This window comes from Apostichopus japonicus, chromosome 5, assembly GCF_037975245.1.
Source record: "Apostichopus japonicus isolate 1M-3 chromosome 5, ASM3797524v1, whole genome shotgun sequence".
In the NCBI taxonomy this organism is placed as follows: domain Eukaryota; kingdom Metazoa; phylum Echinodermata; class Holothuroidea; order Aspidochirotida; family Stichopodidae; genus Apostichopus; species Apostichopus japonicus.
Genome location: NC_092565.1, coordinates 4751946 through 4770205, shown reverse-complemented (window position 1 = coordinate 4770205; position 18260 = coordinate 4751946). Strand labels below are relative to the sequence as shown.

General features: G+C 38.2%; 2 protein-coding genes across 3 annotated transcripts in view; one reads left to right on the top strand and one right to left on the bottom strand.

The window, feature by feature from the left end:
• Positions 1-5547: 5547 nt before the first annotated feature.
• LOC139967377 (uncharacterized) lies at positions 5548-15431 on the top strand. Of its 2 annotated transcripts, none has more exons than XM_071971089.1 (2): positions 5548-6140; positions 7361-15431. In XM_071971089.1, exon 2 carries the CDS (start codon positions 7361-7363, stop codon positions 9398-9400), a length of 2040 nt encoding a protein of 679 aa, XP_071827190.1. In that variant the 5' UTR covers positions 5548-6140; the 3' UTR covers positions 9401-15431. The 2 variants fall into 2 exon arrangements, with proteins under 2 accessions (XP_071827190.1, XP_071827189.1); XM_071971088.1 differs by having other exon boundaries at positions 5549-6136.
• The window catches only part of LOC139967376 (uncharacterized), a 33055-nt gene continuing 27535 nt past the window's right edge, over positions 12741-18260 (bottom strand). The window contains exon 20 of the mRNA XM_071971086.1: positions 12741-16889. Within this exon, the coding sequence (XP_071827187.1) occupies positions 16784-16889 (106 nt within the window). The 3' untranslated portion in view covers positions 12741-16783. The remainder of the gene's footprint in view (positions 16890-18260) is intronic.

The following is an 18260-nucleotide window of genomic DNA, read 5'->3' as shown; positions in this document are numbered from 1 at the left end:
ACGGAGGTGTGCGACAGCTCGCTATATAAGCACAGCACTGTAGTACCAGTAACCGAGAATCACAAAGCTGCACACTTTCCAACTCGAACGGGTTTATAAACACCTACACACCTGTAATTAAAGAGACAGTTAAGTGTCACGCGTTTTACAACCTTCTCATGAAACCAAACAGATGAGAATAAAGGCAACATTTACGAGATTTCGTTTCGAAAAGGCTCATGAAAGGGATTTTGTAAAAGGTCCAAATAAATACAATCTTTACGTATTATTATTATTATTATTATTATTATTATCATTATTATTATTATTATTATTATTATTATTATTATTATTATTATTATTATTATTATTATTATTATTATTATTATTATTATTATTATTATTATTATTATTATAATTATTATTATTATTATTATTACATTTTTTTTTACTGGAATTTATATCTGGCCAGATACAAAATTGGGCCTATACCTTGATGTTTTATATGACCTATATAAAATTTTATCTGGTTAAATTTTATGGCATCCATATTTGGCCAGATAAAACTTAATCTGTTTATCTGGAATAACTGTATATCAAGTTATGTCTGGCTTTATATGACCAGACTAAACTAAATCTTCATATGTGGATAGTCTCCATATTAAGTTATATCTGGTTTTATATGGCCATATAAAGGCTTACTATGGCCAGATTATTATAAAGCCAGATCTGGGATTTCGGTAAGGGTTTTGTGGACAAAATGCGTTCACAGAAGGAACCATTTTAATACAATAAACTATTTATTATTTAACACAAGAACGTACGTTATGTGGCCTCTTTGTCACACCTTAAAGGTAGTCAGTATAGGCCCCAAATGATATATCACGCTATAATTGCTAAAAGTTTTCAAACTTACTTTCCTGGAGGTATTTAATCTCCAAATTGTTCTCAGACAAATTTTAAGGAACATTCAAGATGACTGAATGTCCCAGTGAGGAAATTTTACACGAAGGTTGTAATAAAACCAGTTTGAGAATTTTGACCAAATGTGACCATATTTGAATATCTAGCATATTTGGGGCCAATACAGCATACTTTTAAGATCAATGAGTCCCTCCCTTATACCCATCTCCAATGCACAATTTTAGAGTAAACTAATCATAGACGGAGGACGCGGTACACCATGGCCCTGTCAATAGATTGTATGATACGTGGTGGATCATCCTGTGACTAATTTTACACATATCGTTTGGAGCTGCTAAAATATATTGAATATGCCCAAACAGTACAGTGCAATCTTCCTCTTTCAAAATGCAGCACGGCACCGTAATAGTTCAACATCAGTTTTGTAACCTAAAACTAAAATTTGAAGGTTTCCATCATGGGATTAAATGGACCTTCGGAAATGTCGACCATTATACCCCCTCCCATGGCTATATCATGCAAGGGGTGCATTGGATTGACCACTGGGTATAATTTGGTGTGTATATAAAAGTTGCAGGAAGAGCAGTGATCTGTCGAAAATGCTCATGTTTCCAATCAACTATTAAACTTGGGACCTGTATAGACGTGCATGTAACCAGGTATAATGATTTTGGTGCACTTGCATGGATTGTTAACCTGGCTATATTGGCTAGTCTAGTATTTGCAAAATGACTACGCGATCAAGGCTACAATAAAAGAAATCTAAAAAGAAATACCTTTTAATCTCGACGTTTCGACATCTTAATATTGGAATTAGTTTCAGACTCCCGGGTATACTTTCGACTTAAAAATGCTAAAGTTTTCCATTAAACGTAGACATTTCGACTTTAGTTGAAAAAAAAGAAAAAAAAGTGGAATCTGAGATTACCAGTCGAAATTTCAACTTTTAATCTCAGATTCAACTTTTTTCTTATTTTCAAATAAAGTCGAAATGTCTACCTTTAATGGAAAACTTGAGAATTTTTAAGTCGAATGTACCCGGGAGTCTTGAAAGTAGAATTATCGATCGATATCTCCACTCTTTTTTTTTCGTTTTGTTTTTATTACGGTACTTTACCAGGCTATATATTAATAAACCGCCGCAGATTACACGTTAATGTGACCAAGTTCAAATTGCATACAGAGGCCTTTCAGCTCAAGTGATATATATGACGTCACTCACATGACAAACAATGCATATTAAGTTTTAAATTTTGCGGCATTCAGCCATTTGGGACAATTTCCTAATGCATAATACCACTCTAAACTGTACACCAATATCATGCTTTTAAAGCGCTGGTATTGTCAGTACAAACAGTTCCTTGCATTGATCTGATAGAAACACTATATTCATACTGCTCATACTGACAATACGAGTGCTTTGAAACGGGACTTGACACTACAGTATCAGGCGCGTATCCAGGATTTTCAAACCCGGGGGGCGCGAATTACTATCTAAGCGGAGCGCCACCATCGGTTGGCGCGCAGCGTACAAGAAAATTTCTTGTTTTGAAACCCCCCCAGATCACCGGAAACGGCACTTCTCGGGCTTGAAATGACCAACCAGATGTACACTTTTTGCCTGAGAACCAAGTATTTCCTAATAGTTTTTTTTTCCATCCATAACCTTTTTGAAGATTGTCAACCCGGCACACATCATGTTCGACCTGATCGCATCTCCTGTGGGTCTCTGCTTTTGTAGGTGATTCTACGTCGCGGCCCACAATACCCGTCAGCCCCACTTTTCAAGGTTTTAAGCCCCATATTTGTTCAGAATTTGAAAATTCACATTTCTCGTGAATAAACTCACTTCAAAACATACCCATAATGTTGTACAAAATTTCATCTATGGACAACCAATATAGAAAAAACTTCCTTCAACCCCTAACAGACCGGTCAAAATTGCACGAGTAGAGGGAAGTGTGATGTAGAATGTTGGTCAGAAATTTTCGAAAATTCAGACACAGTTAATTTATTGGTGTAGAAATATTAAAACCTGTTATAACGGCTATTATAAAACTTGGTTGAAGGAAATGAAAAAATAGCAGATATTTCCGAAACCGAACACTACACACATAGGCGTAGGAGGCGCGGCGGCAGTGGCGGAGCTAGGGGTATTGGTCAGGAGTGGCGAGAATGGTCTGAAGGGGCGCTTTCGACACTATCTATGCGGAGCGCCACCACTGGTTGGCGTGTAGCGTACAGAAAATTTTTGAGCAAAGATACTCCCTAGATCGCCGGAAATGACCCTTTCCGGGCCTGGCTAATTTGCAGATAAACGAAGAATAAGATGTCATCGCCAAATTACACCAAGAAAATATGACAAATGTCAATAAGTAGATGAGAGCGCAATAAAAAAGTCAATAATCTAGAATAAGTAAAAAGTGGTAAAGAGCTGAAAAAGGCGCCAGCAGTCCATTTGAGTTCGTCAGGGGGGCATCCGCCCCCTGACCATATGGACGCTCCGCCACTGCGCGGCGGGGGTGCAGGCCCTAATTCGCCATTACTAATGTAAAAGAGAGTTTTGACATAATTGGACCTCCATGCTTTTTATACATCTACATGAGACATGTCGTTGTTTACATTAGCATCCCGCGGTATACTGCGAAATTTGAACGGACCGTACGGTACATGATGGTATGCGATGTAATAACCGATGCTTGCTTATATGATATTGACATAAACACGTTGAACGCGCGCTTTGCGCGCGAAAATTTTGGTTATTTTTTCAGGCAAGTCGGACAGTTTTGAGGCTTTTCATTCTGGAACGCCATTTTCATGCTCACTGATATGATGTGATATCTGCTGTTTGCGTTACAAATTCGAACAGGCGCGCAGCGAGGAATTTGCCAAGGGAGGGGCGAAGCCTGTAGGCAAATTATCTAAGCGTAGCGCCACCATAGGTTGGCGCGAAGCGTACAAGCAAATTTTGGCCGAAAATGTCTCCCAGATCGCTGGAAATGACACTTCCCAGGCCTTGTAAGTTGCCTCTAAGCACTTTCTATTTTGAAATTACTTAGCGATATCATTTAAAAAAAATGCTGAATGGGGGGGGGGCGGGCGGTCGCCCCCATCCCAAAATGCGTCATGTTCCCCGACGACACGGTCGAGTTCGAGACCAGCCACAGTTGGTTTCATAGCACAATTCTACACACGCGTTATGATAGACCATATATAGCATATATATAGATCATTAGTGAGAGAGGAAAATGGAAACGTCAAAAAATGGAGTTGTCGGTGTAAGGGGTAGGGTGAGTCACACTTTTACGAAATCATTGATCCGTCACTGGCTACCCTTCAGCGCTGTAATGATGTCACTGTTCTTCTTTCTCTTCCCGGTGTCTTCGCGTTTTTCTTTTACTCCCTCTTTTTCTCCTTTTTCTCTCTTTCTTCTTTTTCTTTTCCCTTCCTTCCCCTCCTCCTCCTCTTTTTCCCCTCTTTTTTCCTTTTTTCTTCTCTTTTTTTCTCTTCTCTTTTTCTTACCCGGGGGCGCGCGCCCCCAACGCCCCCCTGGATACGCACCTGAGTATAGAAAAAATTGTCCCAACTGGGTGCGGCATTATAGAATTGTTCTTATTTGGGTAGCGGTTCAACTCGCTATAGTTTATACTTGTAATGTATTTCCAAAAAATTACTCCTTATGTGACAAAACACTATAGCCTACGTTATCGTCATCAATTCAACGTTTTATTGCAAATTCATGCATTGTTCACTTATGGCACATGATATAGGTCTACAGATATTCGCGCATTTCTAGACCACGGTTCTGCAGTGCCTTTTAAGTTGAATCAAATACTTAGAAAAGTTTTAAATATATTATTGAATATATTCTAATTTTATAAAATAAAATAAAATCATCCGGTAATGTGCTTGTTATCTGCATGTTCGGTTATTAACCACTTCCCTATAAAGTGGTCTAAAATGTCCTCAATTGCCCAATTTAATTCTTATGCAACACTTGTTCATACTTTCATGCTCTTCAACCATCCAAACAGCCAGAGAAAGAGAGAAAGAAGAAGAAGATCCTGCTTGTTAACATGTCGAAAAAGATGGTCACTTGTATACAGCTCTATCTCTGAACTGTATTTATGAAGGGAGCCACCGGAGGAGCTGGTCTATTCCAGGCAGAAATCAACGTCGATCCAAGAGGTAGGCTAATTACCGCCTAAAATGTTAGGAAAGAGGAGGGGGTGGAACTTGGAAGAGAGTTCAGTCCTAGGGCGGGGGGCGGGGGACTACCAAAGGCAATATGACATGTGACTTTTATTTGAAGTGGAAATCCAATATGCAGATCACCTTAAGTCGAGCTGAAAAAATGAACTAAATTCGGTGCAATCTGTAACACAAATTTCATTTTTTTTAAATGTGTTTCATCAAATATGTTTAACGTAAGGGCATTTTTTCTTACACGAAATTGAATAACAAAGAGGGCACTTTCATATACAAAATGCAGAAAAGATCTTATATTGAGGTGGGGGGGGGGGTAAGACGAGAGAAACACTCCACCCCGTCCCTAAGGGAAAGTTACGACTACCTAAGGCACAGGCATACCATTTTCACTTGAATGGCTTCAAGATAAAATGGATGAGGTGAGGGCTTCAATCCGGGTGAACGGGAGGGGGTAACATTTGGTACGAGCGCCGTTTGTGAAAGACTCTCCGAGTGAACTCAAATAAGGCTACTACCAGTTTTTTCTAACTTCCTTATTTTTGTTTAGGTCAACAAATTACATTTTATGCACCGCCGGAGAAATGAACTCAAGCCCTGCTTTCGCATTTTTGAAGTGACCACCAAGACCACTGGCAAATCTAGTTAACGGAGGTTGTACGAAAAACATGTGGTCTGGCTCAATTGTGTGTACTAGCAGACAGTTGTTATGGAATAACAATACTCCCTGGTACTAGCAAGCTGAATATGTGTATGTTGTGATCACAGAGCTGCATTGGTTGTTGACATGATCAAATACTGCGGTGCACCTGCGTAATCATTCAGATACATACACCACGGTCCAAGGCGTGATTAGTCTCCACATAAACTTAATAATAGGCCAAATGTTAGGCCTGTCTTGTTTCAATTGGATAGCAACCAATGGATACCTAAGGAAAACGGTTAATCGCTGTACATTTTCGTACATGCATCGCGTCGCTAACGTCAAGTCCTTCGTCATTAGTCTTACCCTTAGTGAGGCTACACAGTAAGTAAGAGTCTTTTTTAACTGTTTGACCTTCGAATGTTAACAACAGTACTGGTAAAACATAGCCTAGGCCTAGCTTGTATTATAGCCTGGCTATAATCACACCAGAACTATATAGAATTCAATCGAGGATTGATCGCCAAGCCCTAACTCTCAGGTATGATTAAGATGACGTTAACATTGTGTACATTAAGTGGGGTTTCCACATGACAAGGAGTGTTGCATGACCCACAGGCCTAAGTTCCAATTGTACTTTGCCTCATAATTCATGCATTCCCTAAATTGACATCATGTTATAAATGTATGTTCCACCCACTGAGTGATAGACTAGAGACAGAAAATTGCTGTGTTTAGCTGTCAGATTGTAATTAACTGGTGTTTTTCATTGAAGGCTTAAATGTATATTGCTTGAAAGAAAATGGTCAAAAAGCCATTACTTTTGTCCTCTTTAAAATATTTGCAGAGTGAAGCATATATTGAAATTACCATATCAACATACACAAGTTCTATATTGCAGAATACTATCACATACTGTAACTTACAAGCCAGCTAAGTTTGTTAACTTTTGAGAACAACACAGTGGACTGCAAAAACAATTGAAAATCATGCCAACTTTGCCAAGGAAAATATACAGTAATATGCCAATAACTGTATGTGTTGAATGTCCCATTCTTAGTAGTCAGGCCTTTTCAATCGTGAATGAATTCAATTTTGCAATTTGATGGTTAATGTTCATCAAAATTCCATCGTCATCATATACTACTTGATCACTTTATTATGTATTTTACAAAGAAAATTTTAGAATTAATATAACAGTTCAGACTTCAGAGTAGTATTATCTCAGCAACACAATCACAGAATACCAATCGGTTTCTTGTTAATTGATTTCATTACTGTGTATACATGCCCTGAACTTTATAGACTCTTGCTCAGACAATACTTACTCTAAGGTACAATTAACTCCTTTCAACAATGTATTACCCTATGACTACTAACAATCAATACAGGTCGCTTACAGAATCCATCTTTGGTACATACTTTCGATTTCATCAACAGTAAGTGGCTGGATACTCTGTGTTGCTATTTTTAGGGTTTGGTCAGTTCTTGTTTTGCTTTTGAGGAAACTGAAACCAACACAATTTTTTGTGTATAATACCTACAATAGACACAATCAATTCAGCTTTAGTCATACATAACACTTGCTGTTTTATTTCTGCTACACAGATGGCTACCCCTCAAAAGAAATTAGAGAGAATATTAGAGAGTTTGGTGTGTCCCATCTGTCAGGATCCATGCAAGCTTCCAAAAATTCTACCATGTAACCACATGAGTTGTAAAAGTTGCTTGGAGAGTTGGGTAGCTGTACGAACAAAGTTGATATGTCCCCAGTGCAATGTGGAACAGGCTCTGCCTTCGTCTGGAGTGAGTGGATTGCCAGACAACTTCTTTGCAAGACAGATTAGCCAGGACCTTCAAGACTTCGCTGTGGATGAGGACCTCCTGTGCGAATGCGAGAAACATGATGAATTGGTGACGCGTGTCTGTCAGACATGCCTGTTAGGCGTCTGCCAAGTTTGTGCTTCAGAAGGTCACGCCAATCACCACTGTTTCGACGCGGGGTCTTCGTGGCGGTTCATTCAGGAAAGGATGGATAAGTTGCAAGCAGAACTTAAAGGTAGGAAGGAGGAATCCAGAATGGTTCTGACATCTCTAAGGCAAATGAAATCATTTTTAGATGGCAAGTATCACACTGCTCAAAGGAATATAGCTGCTTTCAAAGAGAATCTTCTTCAAAAGGTTCAAGAACTAGAAGAAGAGCTTAATGACGAACTTGAAAACCTTTACAAAGAGAAAGTGGCTGAGCTTCAGGTTGAGATGGAGAAAGCGTCTGACTTTGAACGCAATGTTCACGAAGGGTTGACATCCTACAGTCAAATTGAGAATGCCACCAGCAGTGGGAAACCATGCGCTTTGAATACTGCCACTGTTCAAAGTTTTAGCAAGCTGAAGCAGTTGTCGTCTGCTCCTTTTATGCCACAAGTACCGAAAGGTTTCTTGAATCTGGAGTTCAAACCAGGGCTTCAGTTTAAATTCAATCCTGGGGAGGACTGCCAAGTAACATGCTTACCTATACCATTGGATAAAATTGAAGTAGAGTTCCTCCACTCACAAAACAGTCCAGTACAGGTCAAAACTCATAGAAAATTACAGTTTCGTCTGATTTTAAAGTCCTCAGAAGGTCTGACAGAAGATGCCGACCTTCCGGCGGTGACTGCGAACATCCACTCCCCAACCGGTCAATCCAAAGACATTGGGGCCTATAGACAGTCAGATGGTACCTATATGACCACCTTCTTCACGCCTGCTCATGTTGGCAGGTACAAAATGGAGATTCGCATCTTTAACATCACCGTTCAGAATTCACAGCAAGAGATGTTAGTCCAGCCGTTGGGGACACATGTTGGAGATTTCTCGGGAATGGAATACCCTTGGCAAAGCCCTAGTGATATAGTGCAGTGGAACAAACAGATCTTAGTAAGTGACTTGGCAAAGAACCAAATCCTGAGCTTAGAAATGAGTGGCCCTCGGAAAGGAGTGTCTGTGATGTTCTCCGAGGTTCATTCCAGGAGCATGAGCGTGTACAACGATTTCTTATTCATATGTGACCCCGAAGCTAACGCAATCATGAAATATTCTCTGCATGATAAGAGCCTGAATCTTATCTATAGACATAGCTCCCTAGAGAGCCCCCGGGGCGTCGCTGTCGACTCCAAGGGTTACCTGTACGTGTCTGACTGGGTGAATCATTGCATCCTAGTCTTCGACGAGAAGGCCAAGATGATTGGGTCCCACGGCACTTGGGGGATAAGCGAGGGACAGCTGATCAATCCTAACTTCCTCGCCGTGAATAGCAAGGACCAGGTCGTCGTCGCAGATCACGGTAACCACCGTCTGCAGATCTTTGATCCCGTGATGGACTCGTTTGTGAAAACCATACCGGTCAGGGAGGACGAGGATTCCATGTACTGCTGCGGCATCGACGTGGACACGAACGACAACATCTACATCAGCGCCTGCTCTGTGGAATGTTCGGACAAACTGGCCATCGTAGTCTACACCAAGGACGGGACATTTCTGTCGGCCTTCAGCCAGGGCCTTCACGATGACGTCGACGGTCTGTGCATCACCAACAACAACTGCAAGATGTATGTGGCGGCAAGAGATAGCGGTACTGTGTCTTGTTTTGACTTAGTTGCAAATTAATTTCTATTTAACTTAAAACATCAAGTTTTCGCTAATTGTTTTCTTTCACACTGGGGCAAGTTAGGTATGGGGTATGTTACGTGTTTCTTCTGCATCTTGACGGTATATTTGTTTCCTCGAGAAATGAAACAAAGATCATTAATATGAGGTGGACTGACGTTGTTTGATTCCTCACCAGAGGCAAGAGTAATCTATGCAATGGTAATGTTATGTGGGCATTTGTATGTGTTTGTATATGGTCCAGGCTGTTAAACCCATTATTCCAAAAAATAGTGAAAGAACCCTTTTGTTTCTTGTGAATGTCTCATGTGAATGCGCATGTTTGACAGTAAAACCAATCCTTAGTCTTTTCTTTGTGCTTGAACATTTTGCAAGCCATGCACGGAAAAATAGCCCGTCATTTTGCGAAACTGGCCGTGCAAAATACGGCTGGAGGCCTGGCTGCCTAAACACCTGCTTACACATGTGTGAAAGGCCCCAAGACAATTTTCAGTAGCACCTGAATATTGGGCCAACATTATTTAGACCAACCATAATATGTTTGTAAATGATGGCACCCTTTTCCTGCCTGTCTAGTGTTAACAAATTGAAGCACAAAATATGCACAATAGCATAACTGACATCCAGGTGAATAAATGTATCAGTTTGTGGGGGTGTATTGCTTACTGACAGGGTTGTAAAGGTAGGCTGTACTGACTCAGGCTGTACTGACTAGGCTGAAACATCTTCAAGAACCATAGTCACAACATTTCACCCCATCATTCCATACAGTAGTACCATTATAATATTAGGTGCCCAAGTGTTTTTATTTTATATTGATCCCCCCTCTCCCCCCTCAAGGATGATATCAAGGGGTAGTATACACTATACATTTTGAGGGTCATTGGTGAATGCTAATTTCCAAGCTTTTGGTGCAAGAAGACCTCATAATGAGGGGAAGACCTCATAATGAGACCTCATAATGTGATAAGCAGTAAACATATTTTGAACAGAAACATTGTTTAAAGGTATTAATTTTTAAAGTATTATTTTAACAATAATAATATTTTTAAATATAAGTTCATAACTTAACAGTATGTTTTTAATATTGTTAAAAAACTAATAATATTTTTTTAACATGATTGTTTAAGACTACTAACAAAATTTAACAATATTATTTTAGACTAGGAATACTATTTAACAATAAGAATTAACACATAATATTTGGTGTGTTTGGTACAACAAAGGCAGAGAATCAAACCCTAACTGCTATCTAAACTCTAAAATCTTGATTTTTAGCTCATACCAGCATGCTGGTGTGAGCTATTGTTACAGTGCAGCGTCTATCACTCTATCATTCTATCACTCTATCACTCTATCCGTCAACAATTGGTAAAACCGCACCCACTCGCACAGTGTTTGATGGAATTTCATGAAACTTGGACACAAGGACCATTGGGTATAGGGCCATCAGAGATGGTCCAAAATTTGGGGTCAAAGGTCACCTGTGGGCCGTAATGGGCCATTTTGTGGAAATACGCAAAATGCTTCTTCTCCTACAGATTCCATGGTACAATGTTGAGGGTTTGTCACGATAGTACTATGGTAGTTTTACCTTCAGGGTGTTCATGAATTTGAGATCAAAGATCAACTAGGGGTCTTTTGTGGCCCGGGCCGCGGCCCTATATTTTCAAATTGCTCCTGTTCGTACAGTGTATGGCCAATTATAATGAAACTTAGTCACAATGTTCCTCGGGATGAGAGTTACGAGGGGTGTTCGGAAAATTGAGGTCAAAGGTCATTTAGGGGGTCATCGGGGGTCATTCTTTGTAATATTTTCAAATATCTCAATCTCCTCAAGATTTTGATGGATCATATTCAAAGTTGAACTGATGATTGTTGGATTGTGTATGAATAAGGTGATGCCTAAAAATTTTTGGTCAAAAGTTAATTAATTACAATTAATCCCCATTGTTTAAAAAAATCTGAGCCTTCACTTTTTGCCAAAGCTCCTTTAATTTGTCTCCCAGTTTCTGCAGTGTTTGTTTACATTTGTGGTTAAGCTCTGCAGAGGCTGTTAGTGGAATTAAAGCAGGACTGGGAGTTGTTATTAACTGTTGAACTGTAAGCATGAGAGCCCTATGGCCAATCAGCACTTGCCGATTCTTAGAAGTCTTTGAGCCTGAGGTATGTAGGCAGCTTGTGAAGTTATGTCTTGTAGGGAGTGCTTGTTATGTCTGCTAAGGTAGAGGGGGAGAAAGTTTAATAGGGTAGGTCAGTGGTATTGTTTGAGAGAGTGGGTAAAATAGGATTTAAAGGGGAAAATAGGAATCATAGCCAGTGGTGTGGCCAGGATTCTGCTAACGGAGGGGGGGGGGTATCCCTCATGGGCCCAAAATTGGTTTTGTGGGCCCTACATTTTTCAGCTCGAAAAGGTATGAGCTTCTGCACCATTGGTGCTCTAGTTCATGTGGTGGGTTATTGGCTGACAAGGTGGGGTGATAATTGAACCAGAAACTGAGGACAAGGAGAAACTTATACAGGCTCCCCTTCTCCAATATAAGACAATAGAAAACAAATTTCAAGTTTTACTGTTAGGCATTCCCTCCCCCCCCCCCTGCCCAACACCCTCCACCCATTTTTCTTACACCGCAACTCATCACATTGTCAGAGTTGGATCATGAAAAGAAACTTTGTTGTTGACACAAAGTAGTGTTATATACATGCCGAGCAAATAGTTCTGGCTGATTATAGACACTTTTATGGTCAGAGATTTTATTTTCTAATGTGTATATATTTCAATAATAGGATACTTTGACCCTGTTGTTACCTCTCAAGTACCTTATCGAGTCAGACAGTATCCTGAATAGACCACTCATCTTGTACTAAGATTGCAATCCTATGTAAAGCAGAACCAAAAGGAAACTTGTCTCGCTTCGTTAACGTTATTACGCTCGCAATGAGGTGCACATTTGGCTACATTAAAGCACTATAAATATATTTTACATCGTGAAACTGAAATTGCACAATAGCTATGCATGGTACAGTGACTACAGTATCATGATTTCTAAGAACCACCCGGGTTCTAGTGCTTCAATAGCCTCCTATGTAAATATCGTGTTTATAGTAGGTGATTCAATTTGGTTATAAATGAGGTAAAGTTGTTCTACAGTATTCAGGCTTTCAAATATCACCAAGTTTGATAGCTCAGTAAAATATGCGATGTCTTTGAATGCCTTACTTACAGTACCTTTGCAATTTGGCTAGCATTGTGTGGTTTCGACTGTATGTTACTATTGTATCTTCTCATATGGTATTATCTCCATTCTGCTATATTCCATCGATAAACACAGACTTTTAATACATACATCAAGAGATTTCTATTTATAGACTTATTTAATATAAAAAGGAAGATCTAAATAATGTTATAACTTCCATAGTTTGGTTAATAACAAGAACAAGAAAAAAAAAATGTTGATTCTGTAGTTGTTTAAAAGATAAACAGGACAGTACTGCATGTATCAACAAATTGATCAGTTTTCAATTTCATACAGGAAATTTGGAAGTTTGTGTAGTTCCGTTGAGGAATAGAAAGGGGAAAAATGACACGTCCTACAGTGAGGCCACTAGGCAAGCTGTACAAAGGGATTAATTTTCCCTACAGAGACTTGCATTATTCCATCACAATATGAATGTGTGTTTACATGGAGAATATTTTCATGTAAAAGGTTCCTCTTTTGTAGACAAATGCCATAAAGTCTTTGAAAATGAAACAAGTGCAAATGGAACAATGGGGTACTCTCGGTTTCTGTTGATACATTATGAAGTGAAGTTAGGAACGTATACATGGTAACAGCAGTAATGAATTCCATGATGGTGACTGATCTAAACAGTTGCTTTACAATGTATAAATCCCTTTATATGAATGTAGGAAAATGATCATGCAGAAAATATTAATTTTGATGAATCCAAAATGCAGGAGAAATGAAAAAAAAAAAAAAATTGGGTTTACAGAAGGAAAGGTTTTGAGGATCATTTCAATGATGAGATCACAGTCCACCCACTGTAGTCTACTGTGCCATGTGTTTGTAGAACCTGGTTGTCCCAGGAACCAGTTACACGACAATCCCCAAGTGGCTGTAGCCCTCCTCTTGTAAGACCTACTTCAAGTGAAGAAGGGCTTACATTGCAAATGTAAGATTACACCTTGAAAGATGCATAATTAAAGGCATGAAATAAGACTATTAAAGATGGGGAGTTTTTTTTGATCAACTAGCATTTTTCAATATCTTATGTCTTCCCTAATTTTATTTTTCCTGTACATCTGGTTCAATCCGTTGCAATGTATCATATTTAAATCTATCTCAATTCTGCTATGCATATATTTTTTCTTTCTTTCAGTAGTCTATCAATTCTACAATACTATGCACAAGCAGCAATTTTGACAATGTAACATCTTAACATAACTTGCGTCTATGCATAAATTTGCTCAAATTAACACAGTATTTGTTTCATGTGCAAAAAACGGTGACTTTGAAATGTGAACATCTGCACAGATTATCTTACAAAGCCAACCAAATTAAGTGCATAGCTTGGATTAGATGGCAATATCTGTAATTTATGGGTACTTTTATATTTTCATTTGAAAATAACTTTATCCTGTTTGGACGGATGTGTAATAGAAAGCCAAAAGTCCTCTTGAAATTGTTTCCTTTACCCACTTACCAGGTGTTCCGTATAAACAAAGAGCGTTTGTTCTTTGAATTGGCTTTATCTCCACTCATACCACCCATTCCTTCACCCTCCCCTTCCCTCTCCTCCACCCCATCAATATGGCTTCTGAAATGATTGGGACAAGTCCCACCACCTTAAAGACTAGATTGGTCTGTGGGTTTGGCACAGTGAACAGTAGGACACATCATTCCCTGATTTCGCTGTTCTTTTGGTCATTTGACGACCCTCACATGCTTGTAAGGTTATCTGAACTGCAAAGTTGGTGCCCCAGTAAGATAAATTGTATTTATTGTTTCTGTTTCATCAAGTAAAAATAACTTTTGACATGTCAAAACAACTAATATTTCTTATAGTACTGTTACTGTGTTGTGTCATCTTAACTGGTCTAATATAACTGTAGAGTAAAATCAAATGTTAAGGCTGAATAAGTTTATCATACAGTTTAAATCCTGGTATTTACTCAGAATTTTTCCCTGGCTCCCACCTTACGGTGGTCTGATATTTTGGACGATTTTGGCAAATGATTTCTCTCTTAAAGTAAATAACCCAAGATAAGGTAACATTGCTGTCATGGAGACTGCATTAAAACACTCGCAGGTTTTCTCACAGCCTGCTAATATATTCGATTACCAACTGCCCAACAAACTAGGGTAACTGGATGAAGTTACTGTGCAAGTCTCTCTCGAGAGAGAGTTGCCATATTTGAAGAAAAGAGGAGAAATTGTTGAGGCTATGTTGAGAGAGGAGTCTTAGTTGATTGATCTGCTGGACCCCACCCCCACCCCTCCAAGAATACTGAAGGGTACCTACATGAAAATGGTACCAGATTTGAAGTATAAGTTCAATCTAACATAATTTGAAAGTACAAAAAAATTCCAACTGAAATGGCTACACCACCCTAGAGGGAATTTTTTTCCCCCGACTGTTTTTATTCCCAACTTTTGTTGAAACTATCTAAAATCCAACATTTTATAAAATTTGGTAAAACTGTTCACTTCATTACTCACATAATAAGACTTTGATAGATATGACATGTCTTGATGTATGTAAGGCCTAATGTATATAGACAAGATATGTCTTGGTTGTAGATGTTTTTAGAATTGTGAGATTATTAAATGTGCAATGACAGAACTAATTCTTCTATGGTTACAAAGTTCCATTATCACCCTGCCTGGCTGGACAAACACCTACTTACTGTACTGAGGTGGATCCAGCAGACATGTGCATTGTACGTATCAGTGACCTAAACCCATAGGAACAACGACCTCTCGTCTAAGTTGCAAATTTCATTTTCGCTTACCAGGTTAAAATAAGACACGTAAAGAGAATTTGGTTAATAAATAGAATGACACGGTCAACTTATTTTGTATGAAAACTTGTTATACGTTACTGTCTCATAACACTTCAAATTTATAAGGTACAGTACTATAAATTTCTCTCAAAGCACTACAGTATATATATATATATATATATATATATATATATATATATATATATATATATATATATATATAATACAAAGGATATGCGGTGACATATAAATGAAACACCTTCATGAAGAAAAGAAAACAACATGACAAAGGAATTATGGAATTTCATGATGTTTAGGGTATTATAAACGTTTCTTTGCATAATTTGGCAAAGTGTACATTTTGTGAGCCATTTATATGTGGAAATCTTTTAAGGATTGCAAACCTATCAAACGTTTGTTTTCAGTGATGAAGAAAACGATCTGAAATGCATCTGTGGAAATGTGATCTCTTTTGGAATCTTCTTACACAAAATCGGTATTCAAGTTACCAGGTTGAAAACTATTAAAATACTTTTTGTAATTGACTCTTTGATGGTTTAAGTAAAAGTGCTTCAAAGAAGAAGAAGGAAGCAGACTCTTCGATTGAATTTCAAACCTATTTACAACAATTCATTACATTTGATGGTAGAGGGATTACCAGTAAATTTAAGGGGCAAGTCAAATGAAATTTTGTCATTTTATTTTCTCTAACCTAAAAACTTGCTGGCATCATTTTTACTCTGGAATTTTTGCTCATGGCGATAGTCGTGACAAGTTATACTGTCAGTGGAGTAGTTTTTCTGCACAGAATTGACACGAAAAAAACAACATGAAAACATTCAGAAGTCCCATGCTTTGAAGTTAACTTAAATAAAGTGTTTTACAAGTTTCAAGTTAATCTCACACTCACATCTGGTTTTGAGGTATCTTTCATATGTTGAATTCGTAACTTAGTCTCAAACTTATATGACGACAGGGGACCAAACAAAGCCATTCATTCATATTGAGCTACTTGGTGACATGGCTTGTTTGCATAGCACGTATTAAACAAGCCTCTTAGTTTCACTTTGATGGTTTCTATATGTACTAAAAGGTCTGACACAATTTCCTGGAAATAGCATAACTCTGCACAAAGGTTCACCTACAGTAGTGTGACTGGCGTGGGTTGCTGTGAAGTGATAGAACATGTTATTGTATCTCTGATAGAAATCTTACCCTCTCATCGTTCAGTTAACATTTCAATCCCACTGCAAGCGCAAATGTAACTATGAATGAGAGACAGTGCTGAGGTGCTCGGCTTAAAATAAAGCACACGAGAAGGCTTAACTATACTGTAAAAGCCAGCTTCAAGTTGTTGACATAGACGATATTACACCGAGTTATGATTCTGTCAGAGGTATGTCAAAGGTCAATTCCTGATTGACCTCGTTGATGTCATACCTCAGGTTACCCTCGATCCTTCTCATACTCCGGGCTTGGTCGCGTCTGCAGAAACAAAATCATGAACAGCTTTAACTACTGCAGTATTTCATTTTTCTACGTAAAGTTTTACTACAGCAGTATTATTATTATTTTTTTTGTAAAAGCTCATTTTAAACGTATGTAAGTAATGAATAAAGCTATGTAACAAATGAAACCAAGTTTCAATTCAAAACCTTGGCATTTATGAACTGTATTTGTTGGTTATGCACTGTATTTATTTATGATGTACTGTATTATTTAGTACTATTATAATGGCCATCATTATAAAGTGATTGGAAAGGTACACTCTTAAATGGATATAATTGGACTGCACCTTGTTTTCATAGATTAAATATGCAAATAAAAAAAATTATTTAAGAAAAGTACATTTGTAAAAATAATTTGTAAAATAGCATATTGCATATTTTCAGGTATACTTGTTAAGAGTTACCGAACATAAAGCTTGTTTGAGCAGTCCTCAGACAATGAAAACCAAATATTCATTTTAAGTTTGTGAATGACTGAGTTGCCAGGTTGTGTGTCACAGTGAGTATATATGAATGCCTACAAGACTACATTTGTAGGTAGGTATTTGGTATTATATATCCATTGGATATTTGGAATTATACACAGATATTTGGAATTATACACTGGAATTATAAATTGGAATTACACAGGAGCCTTTTAACAAATTCTGAGATATGCCTGGGACGTTACATAACATCCAGGGAATTTTACCAGGACTGCTTACTATCCGGGGACGGCACATGAAATCGGGGCCGTCTGTTCACCTTATCCTTGCTAGGACCTGCTGTTAATCATGTTTTAATATGTAAGCAAAGAAACCACTTCGTAATAGTTGAACCATTTTAACCAGTTTCAAAGTTATTTGTCTTCAATGTACTATCTAGCCTTGCCATTGAGCAGATTTTTTAGCTAATTTAAATGTATTTTGATTAATGTATGACTGAGATTTTTCCTATCTGTTTCCCTCAACTGCAATTCTTAAGTACTTTGCAATTTTGTTCTTATCCGATTATTTATTGACAAGTATCATCCATGTACAAGCACTAGTAATGTTGACAATGTTTTTCTCTTTCGGATCAGTACACCACCAACATGAAATATATTTATGCGAGCAAGCAAACTTACTTCATTTTCTCATATTTTTCACACTTTTGATGCCATCTATGAGCACGTATTCTTCTGCTGTCTAGTCAACATAATTATCCCTTCTAAAATGGCTTAGCTTTAACCAGTGTTGTAGTGACTTATGACTTGAGTCACTAATATTTCAAAAGCAGAACGACTCGAAAATCTACAGTGTCTCATGTCAATGACTCAGATGGAGTTACGGAAAATCATTAGCAGTGTCTTGACTCAACTCTCAAGGGA

Excerpts from the sequence above, each read along its gene's own strand:
- LOC139967377 (XM_071971089.1), top strand. The coding sequence starts at position 7,361 with ATGGCTACCCCTCAAAAGAAATTAGAGAGAATATTAGAGAGTTTGGTG.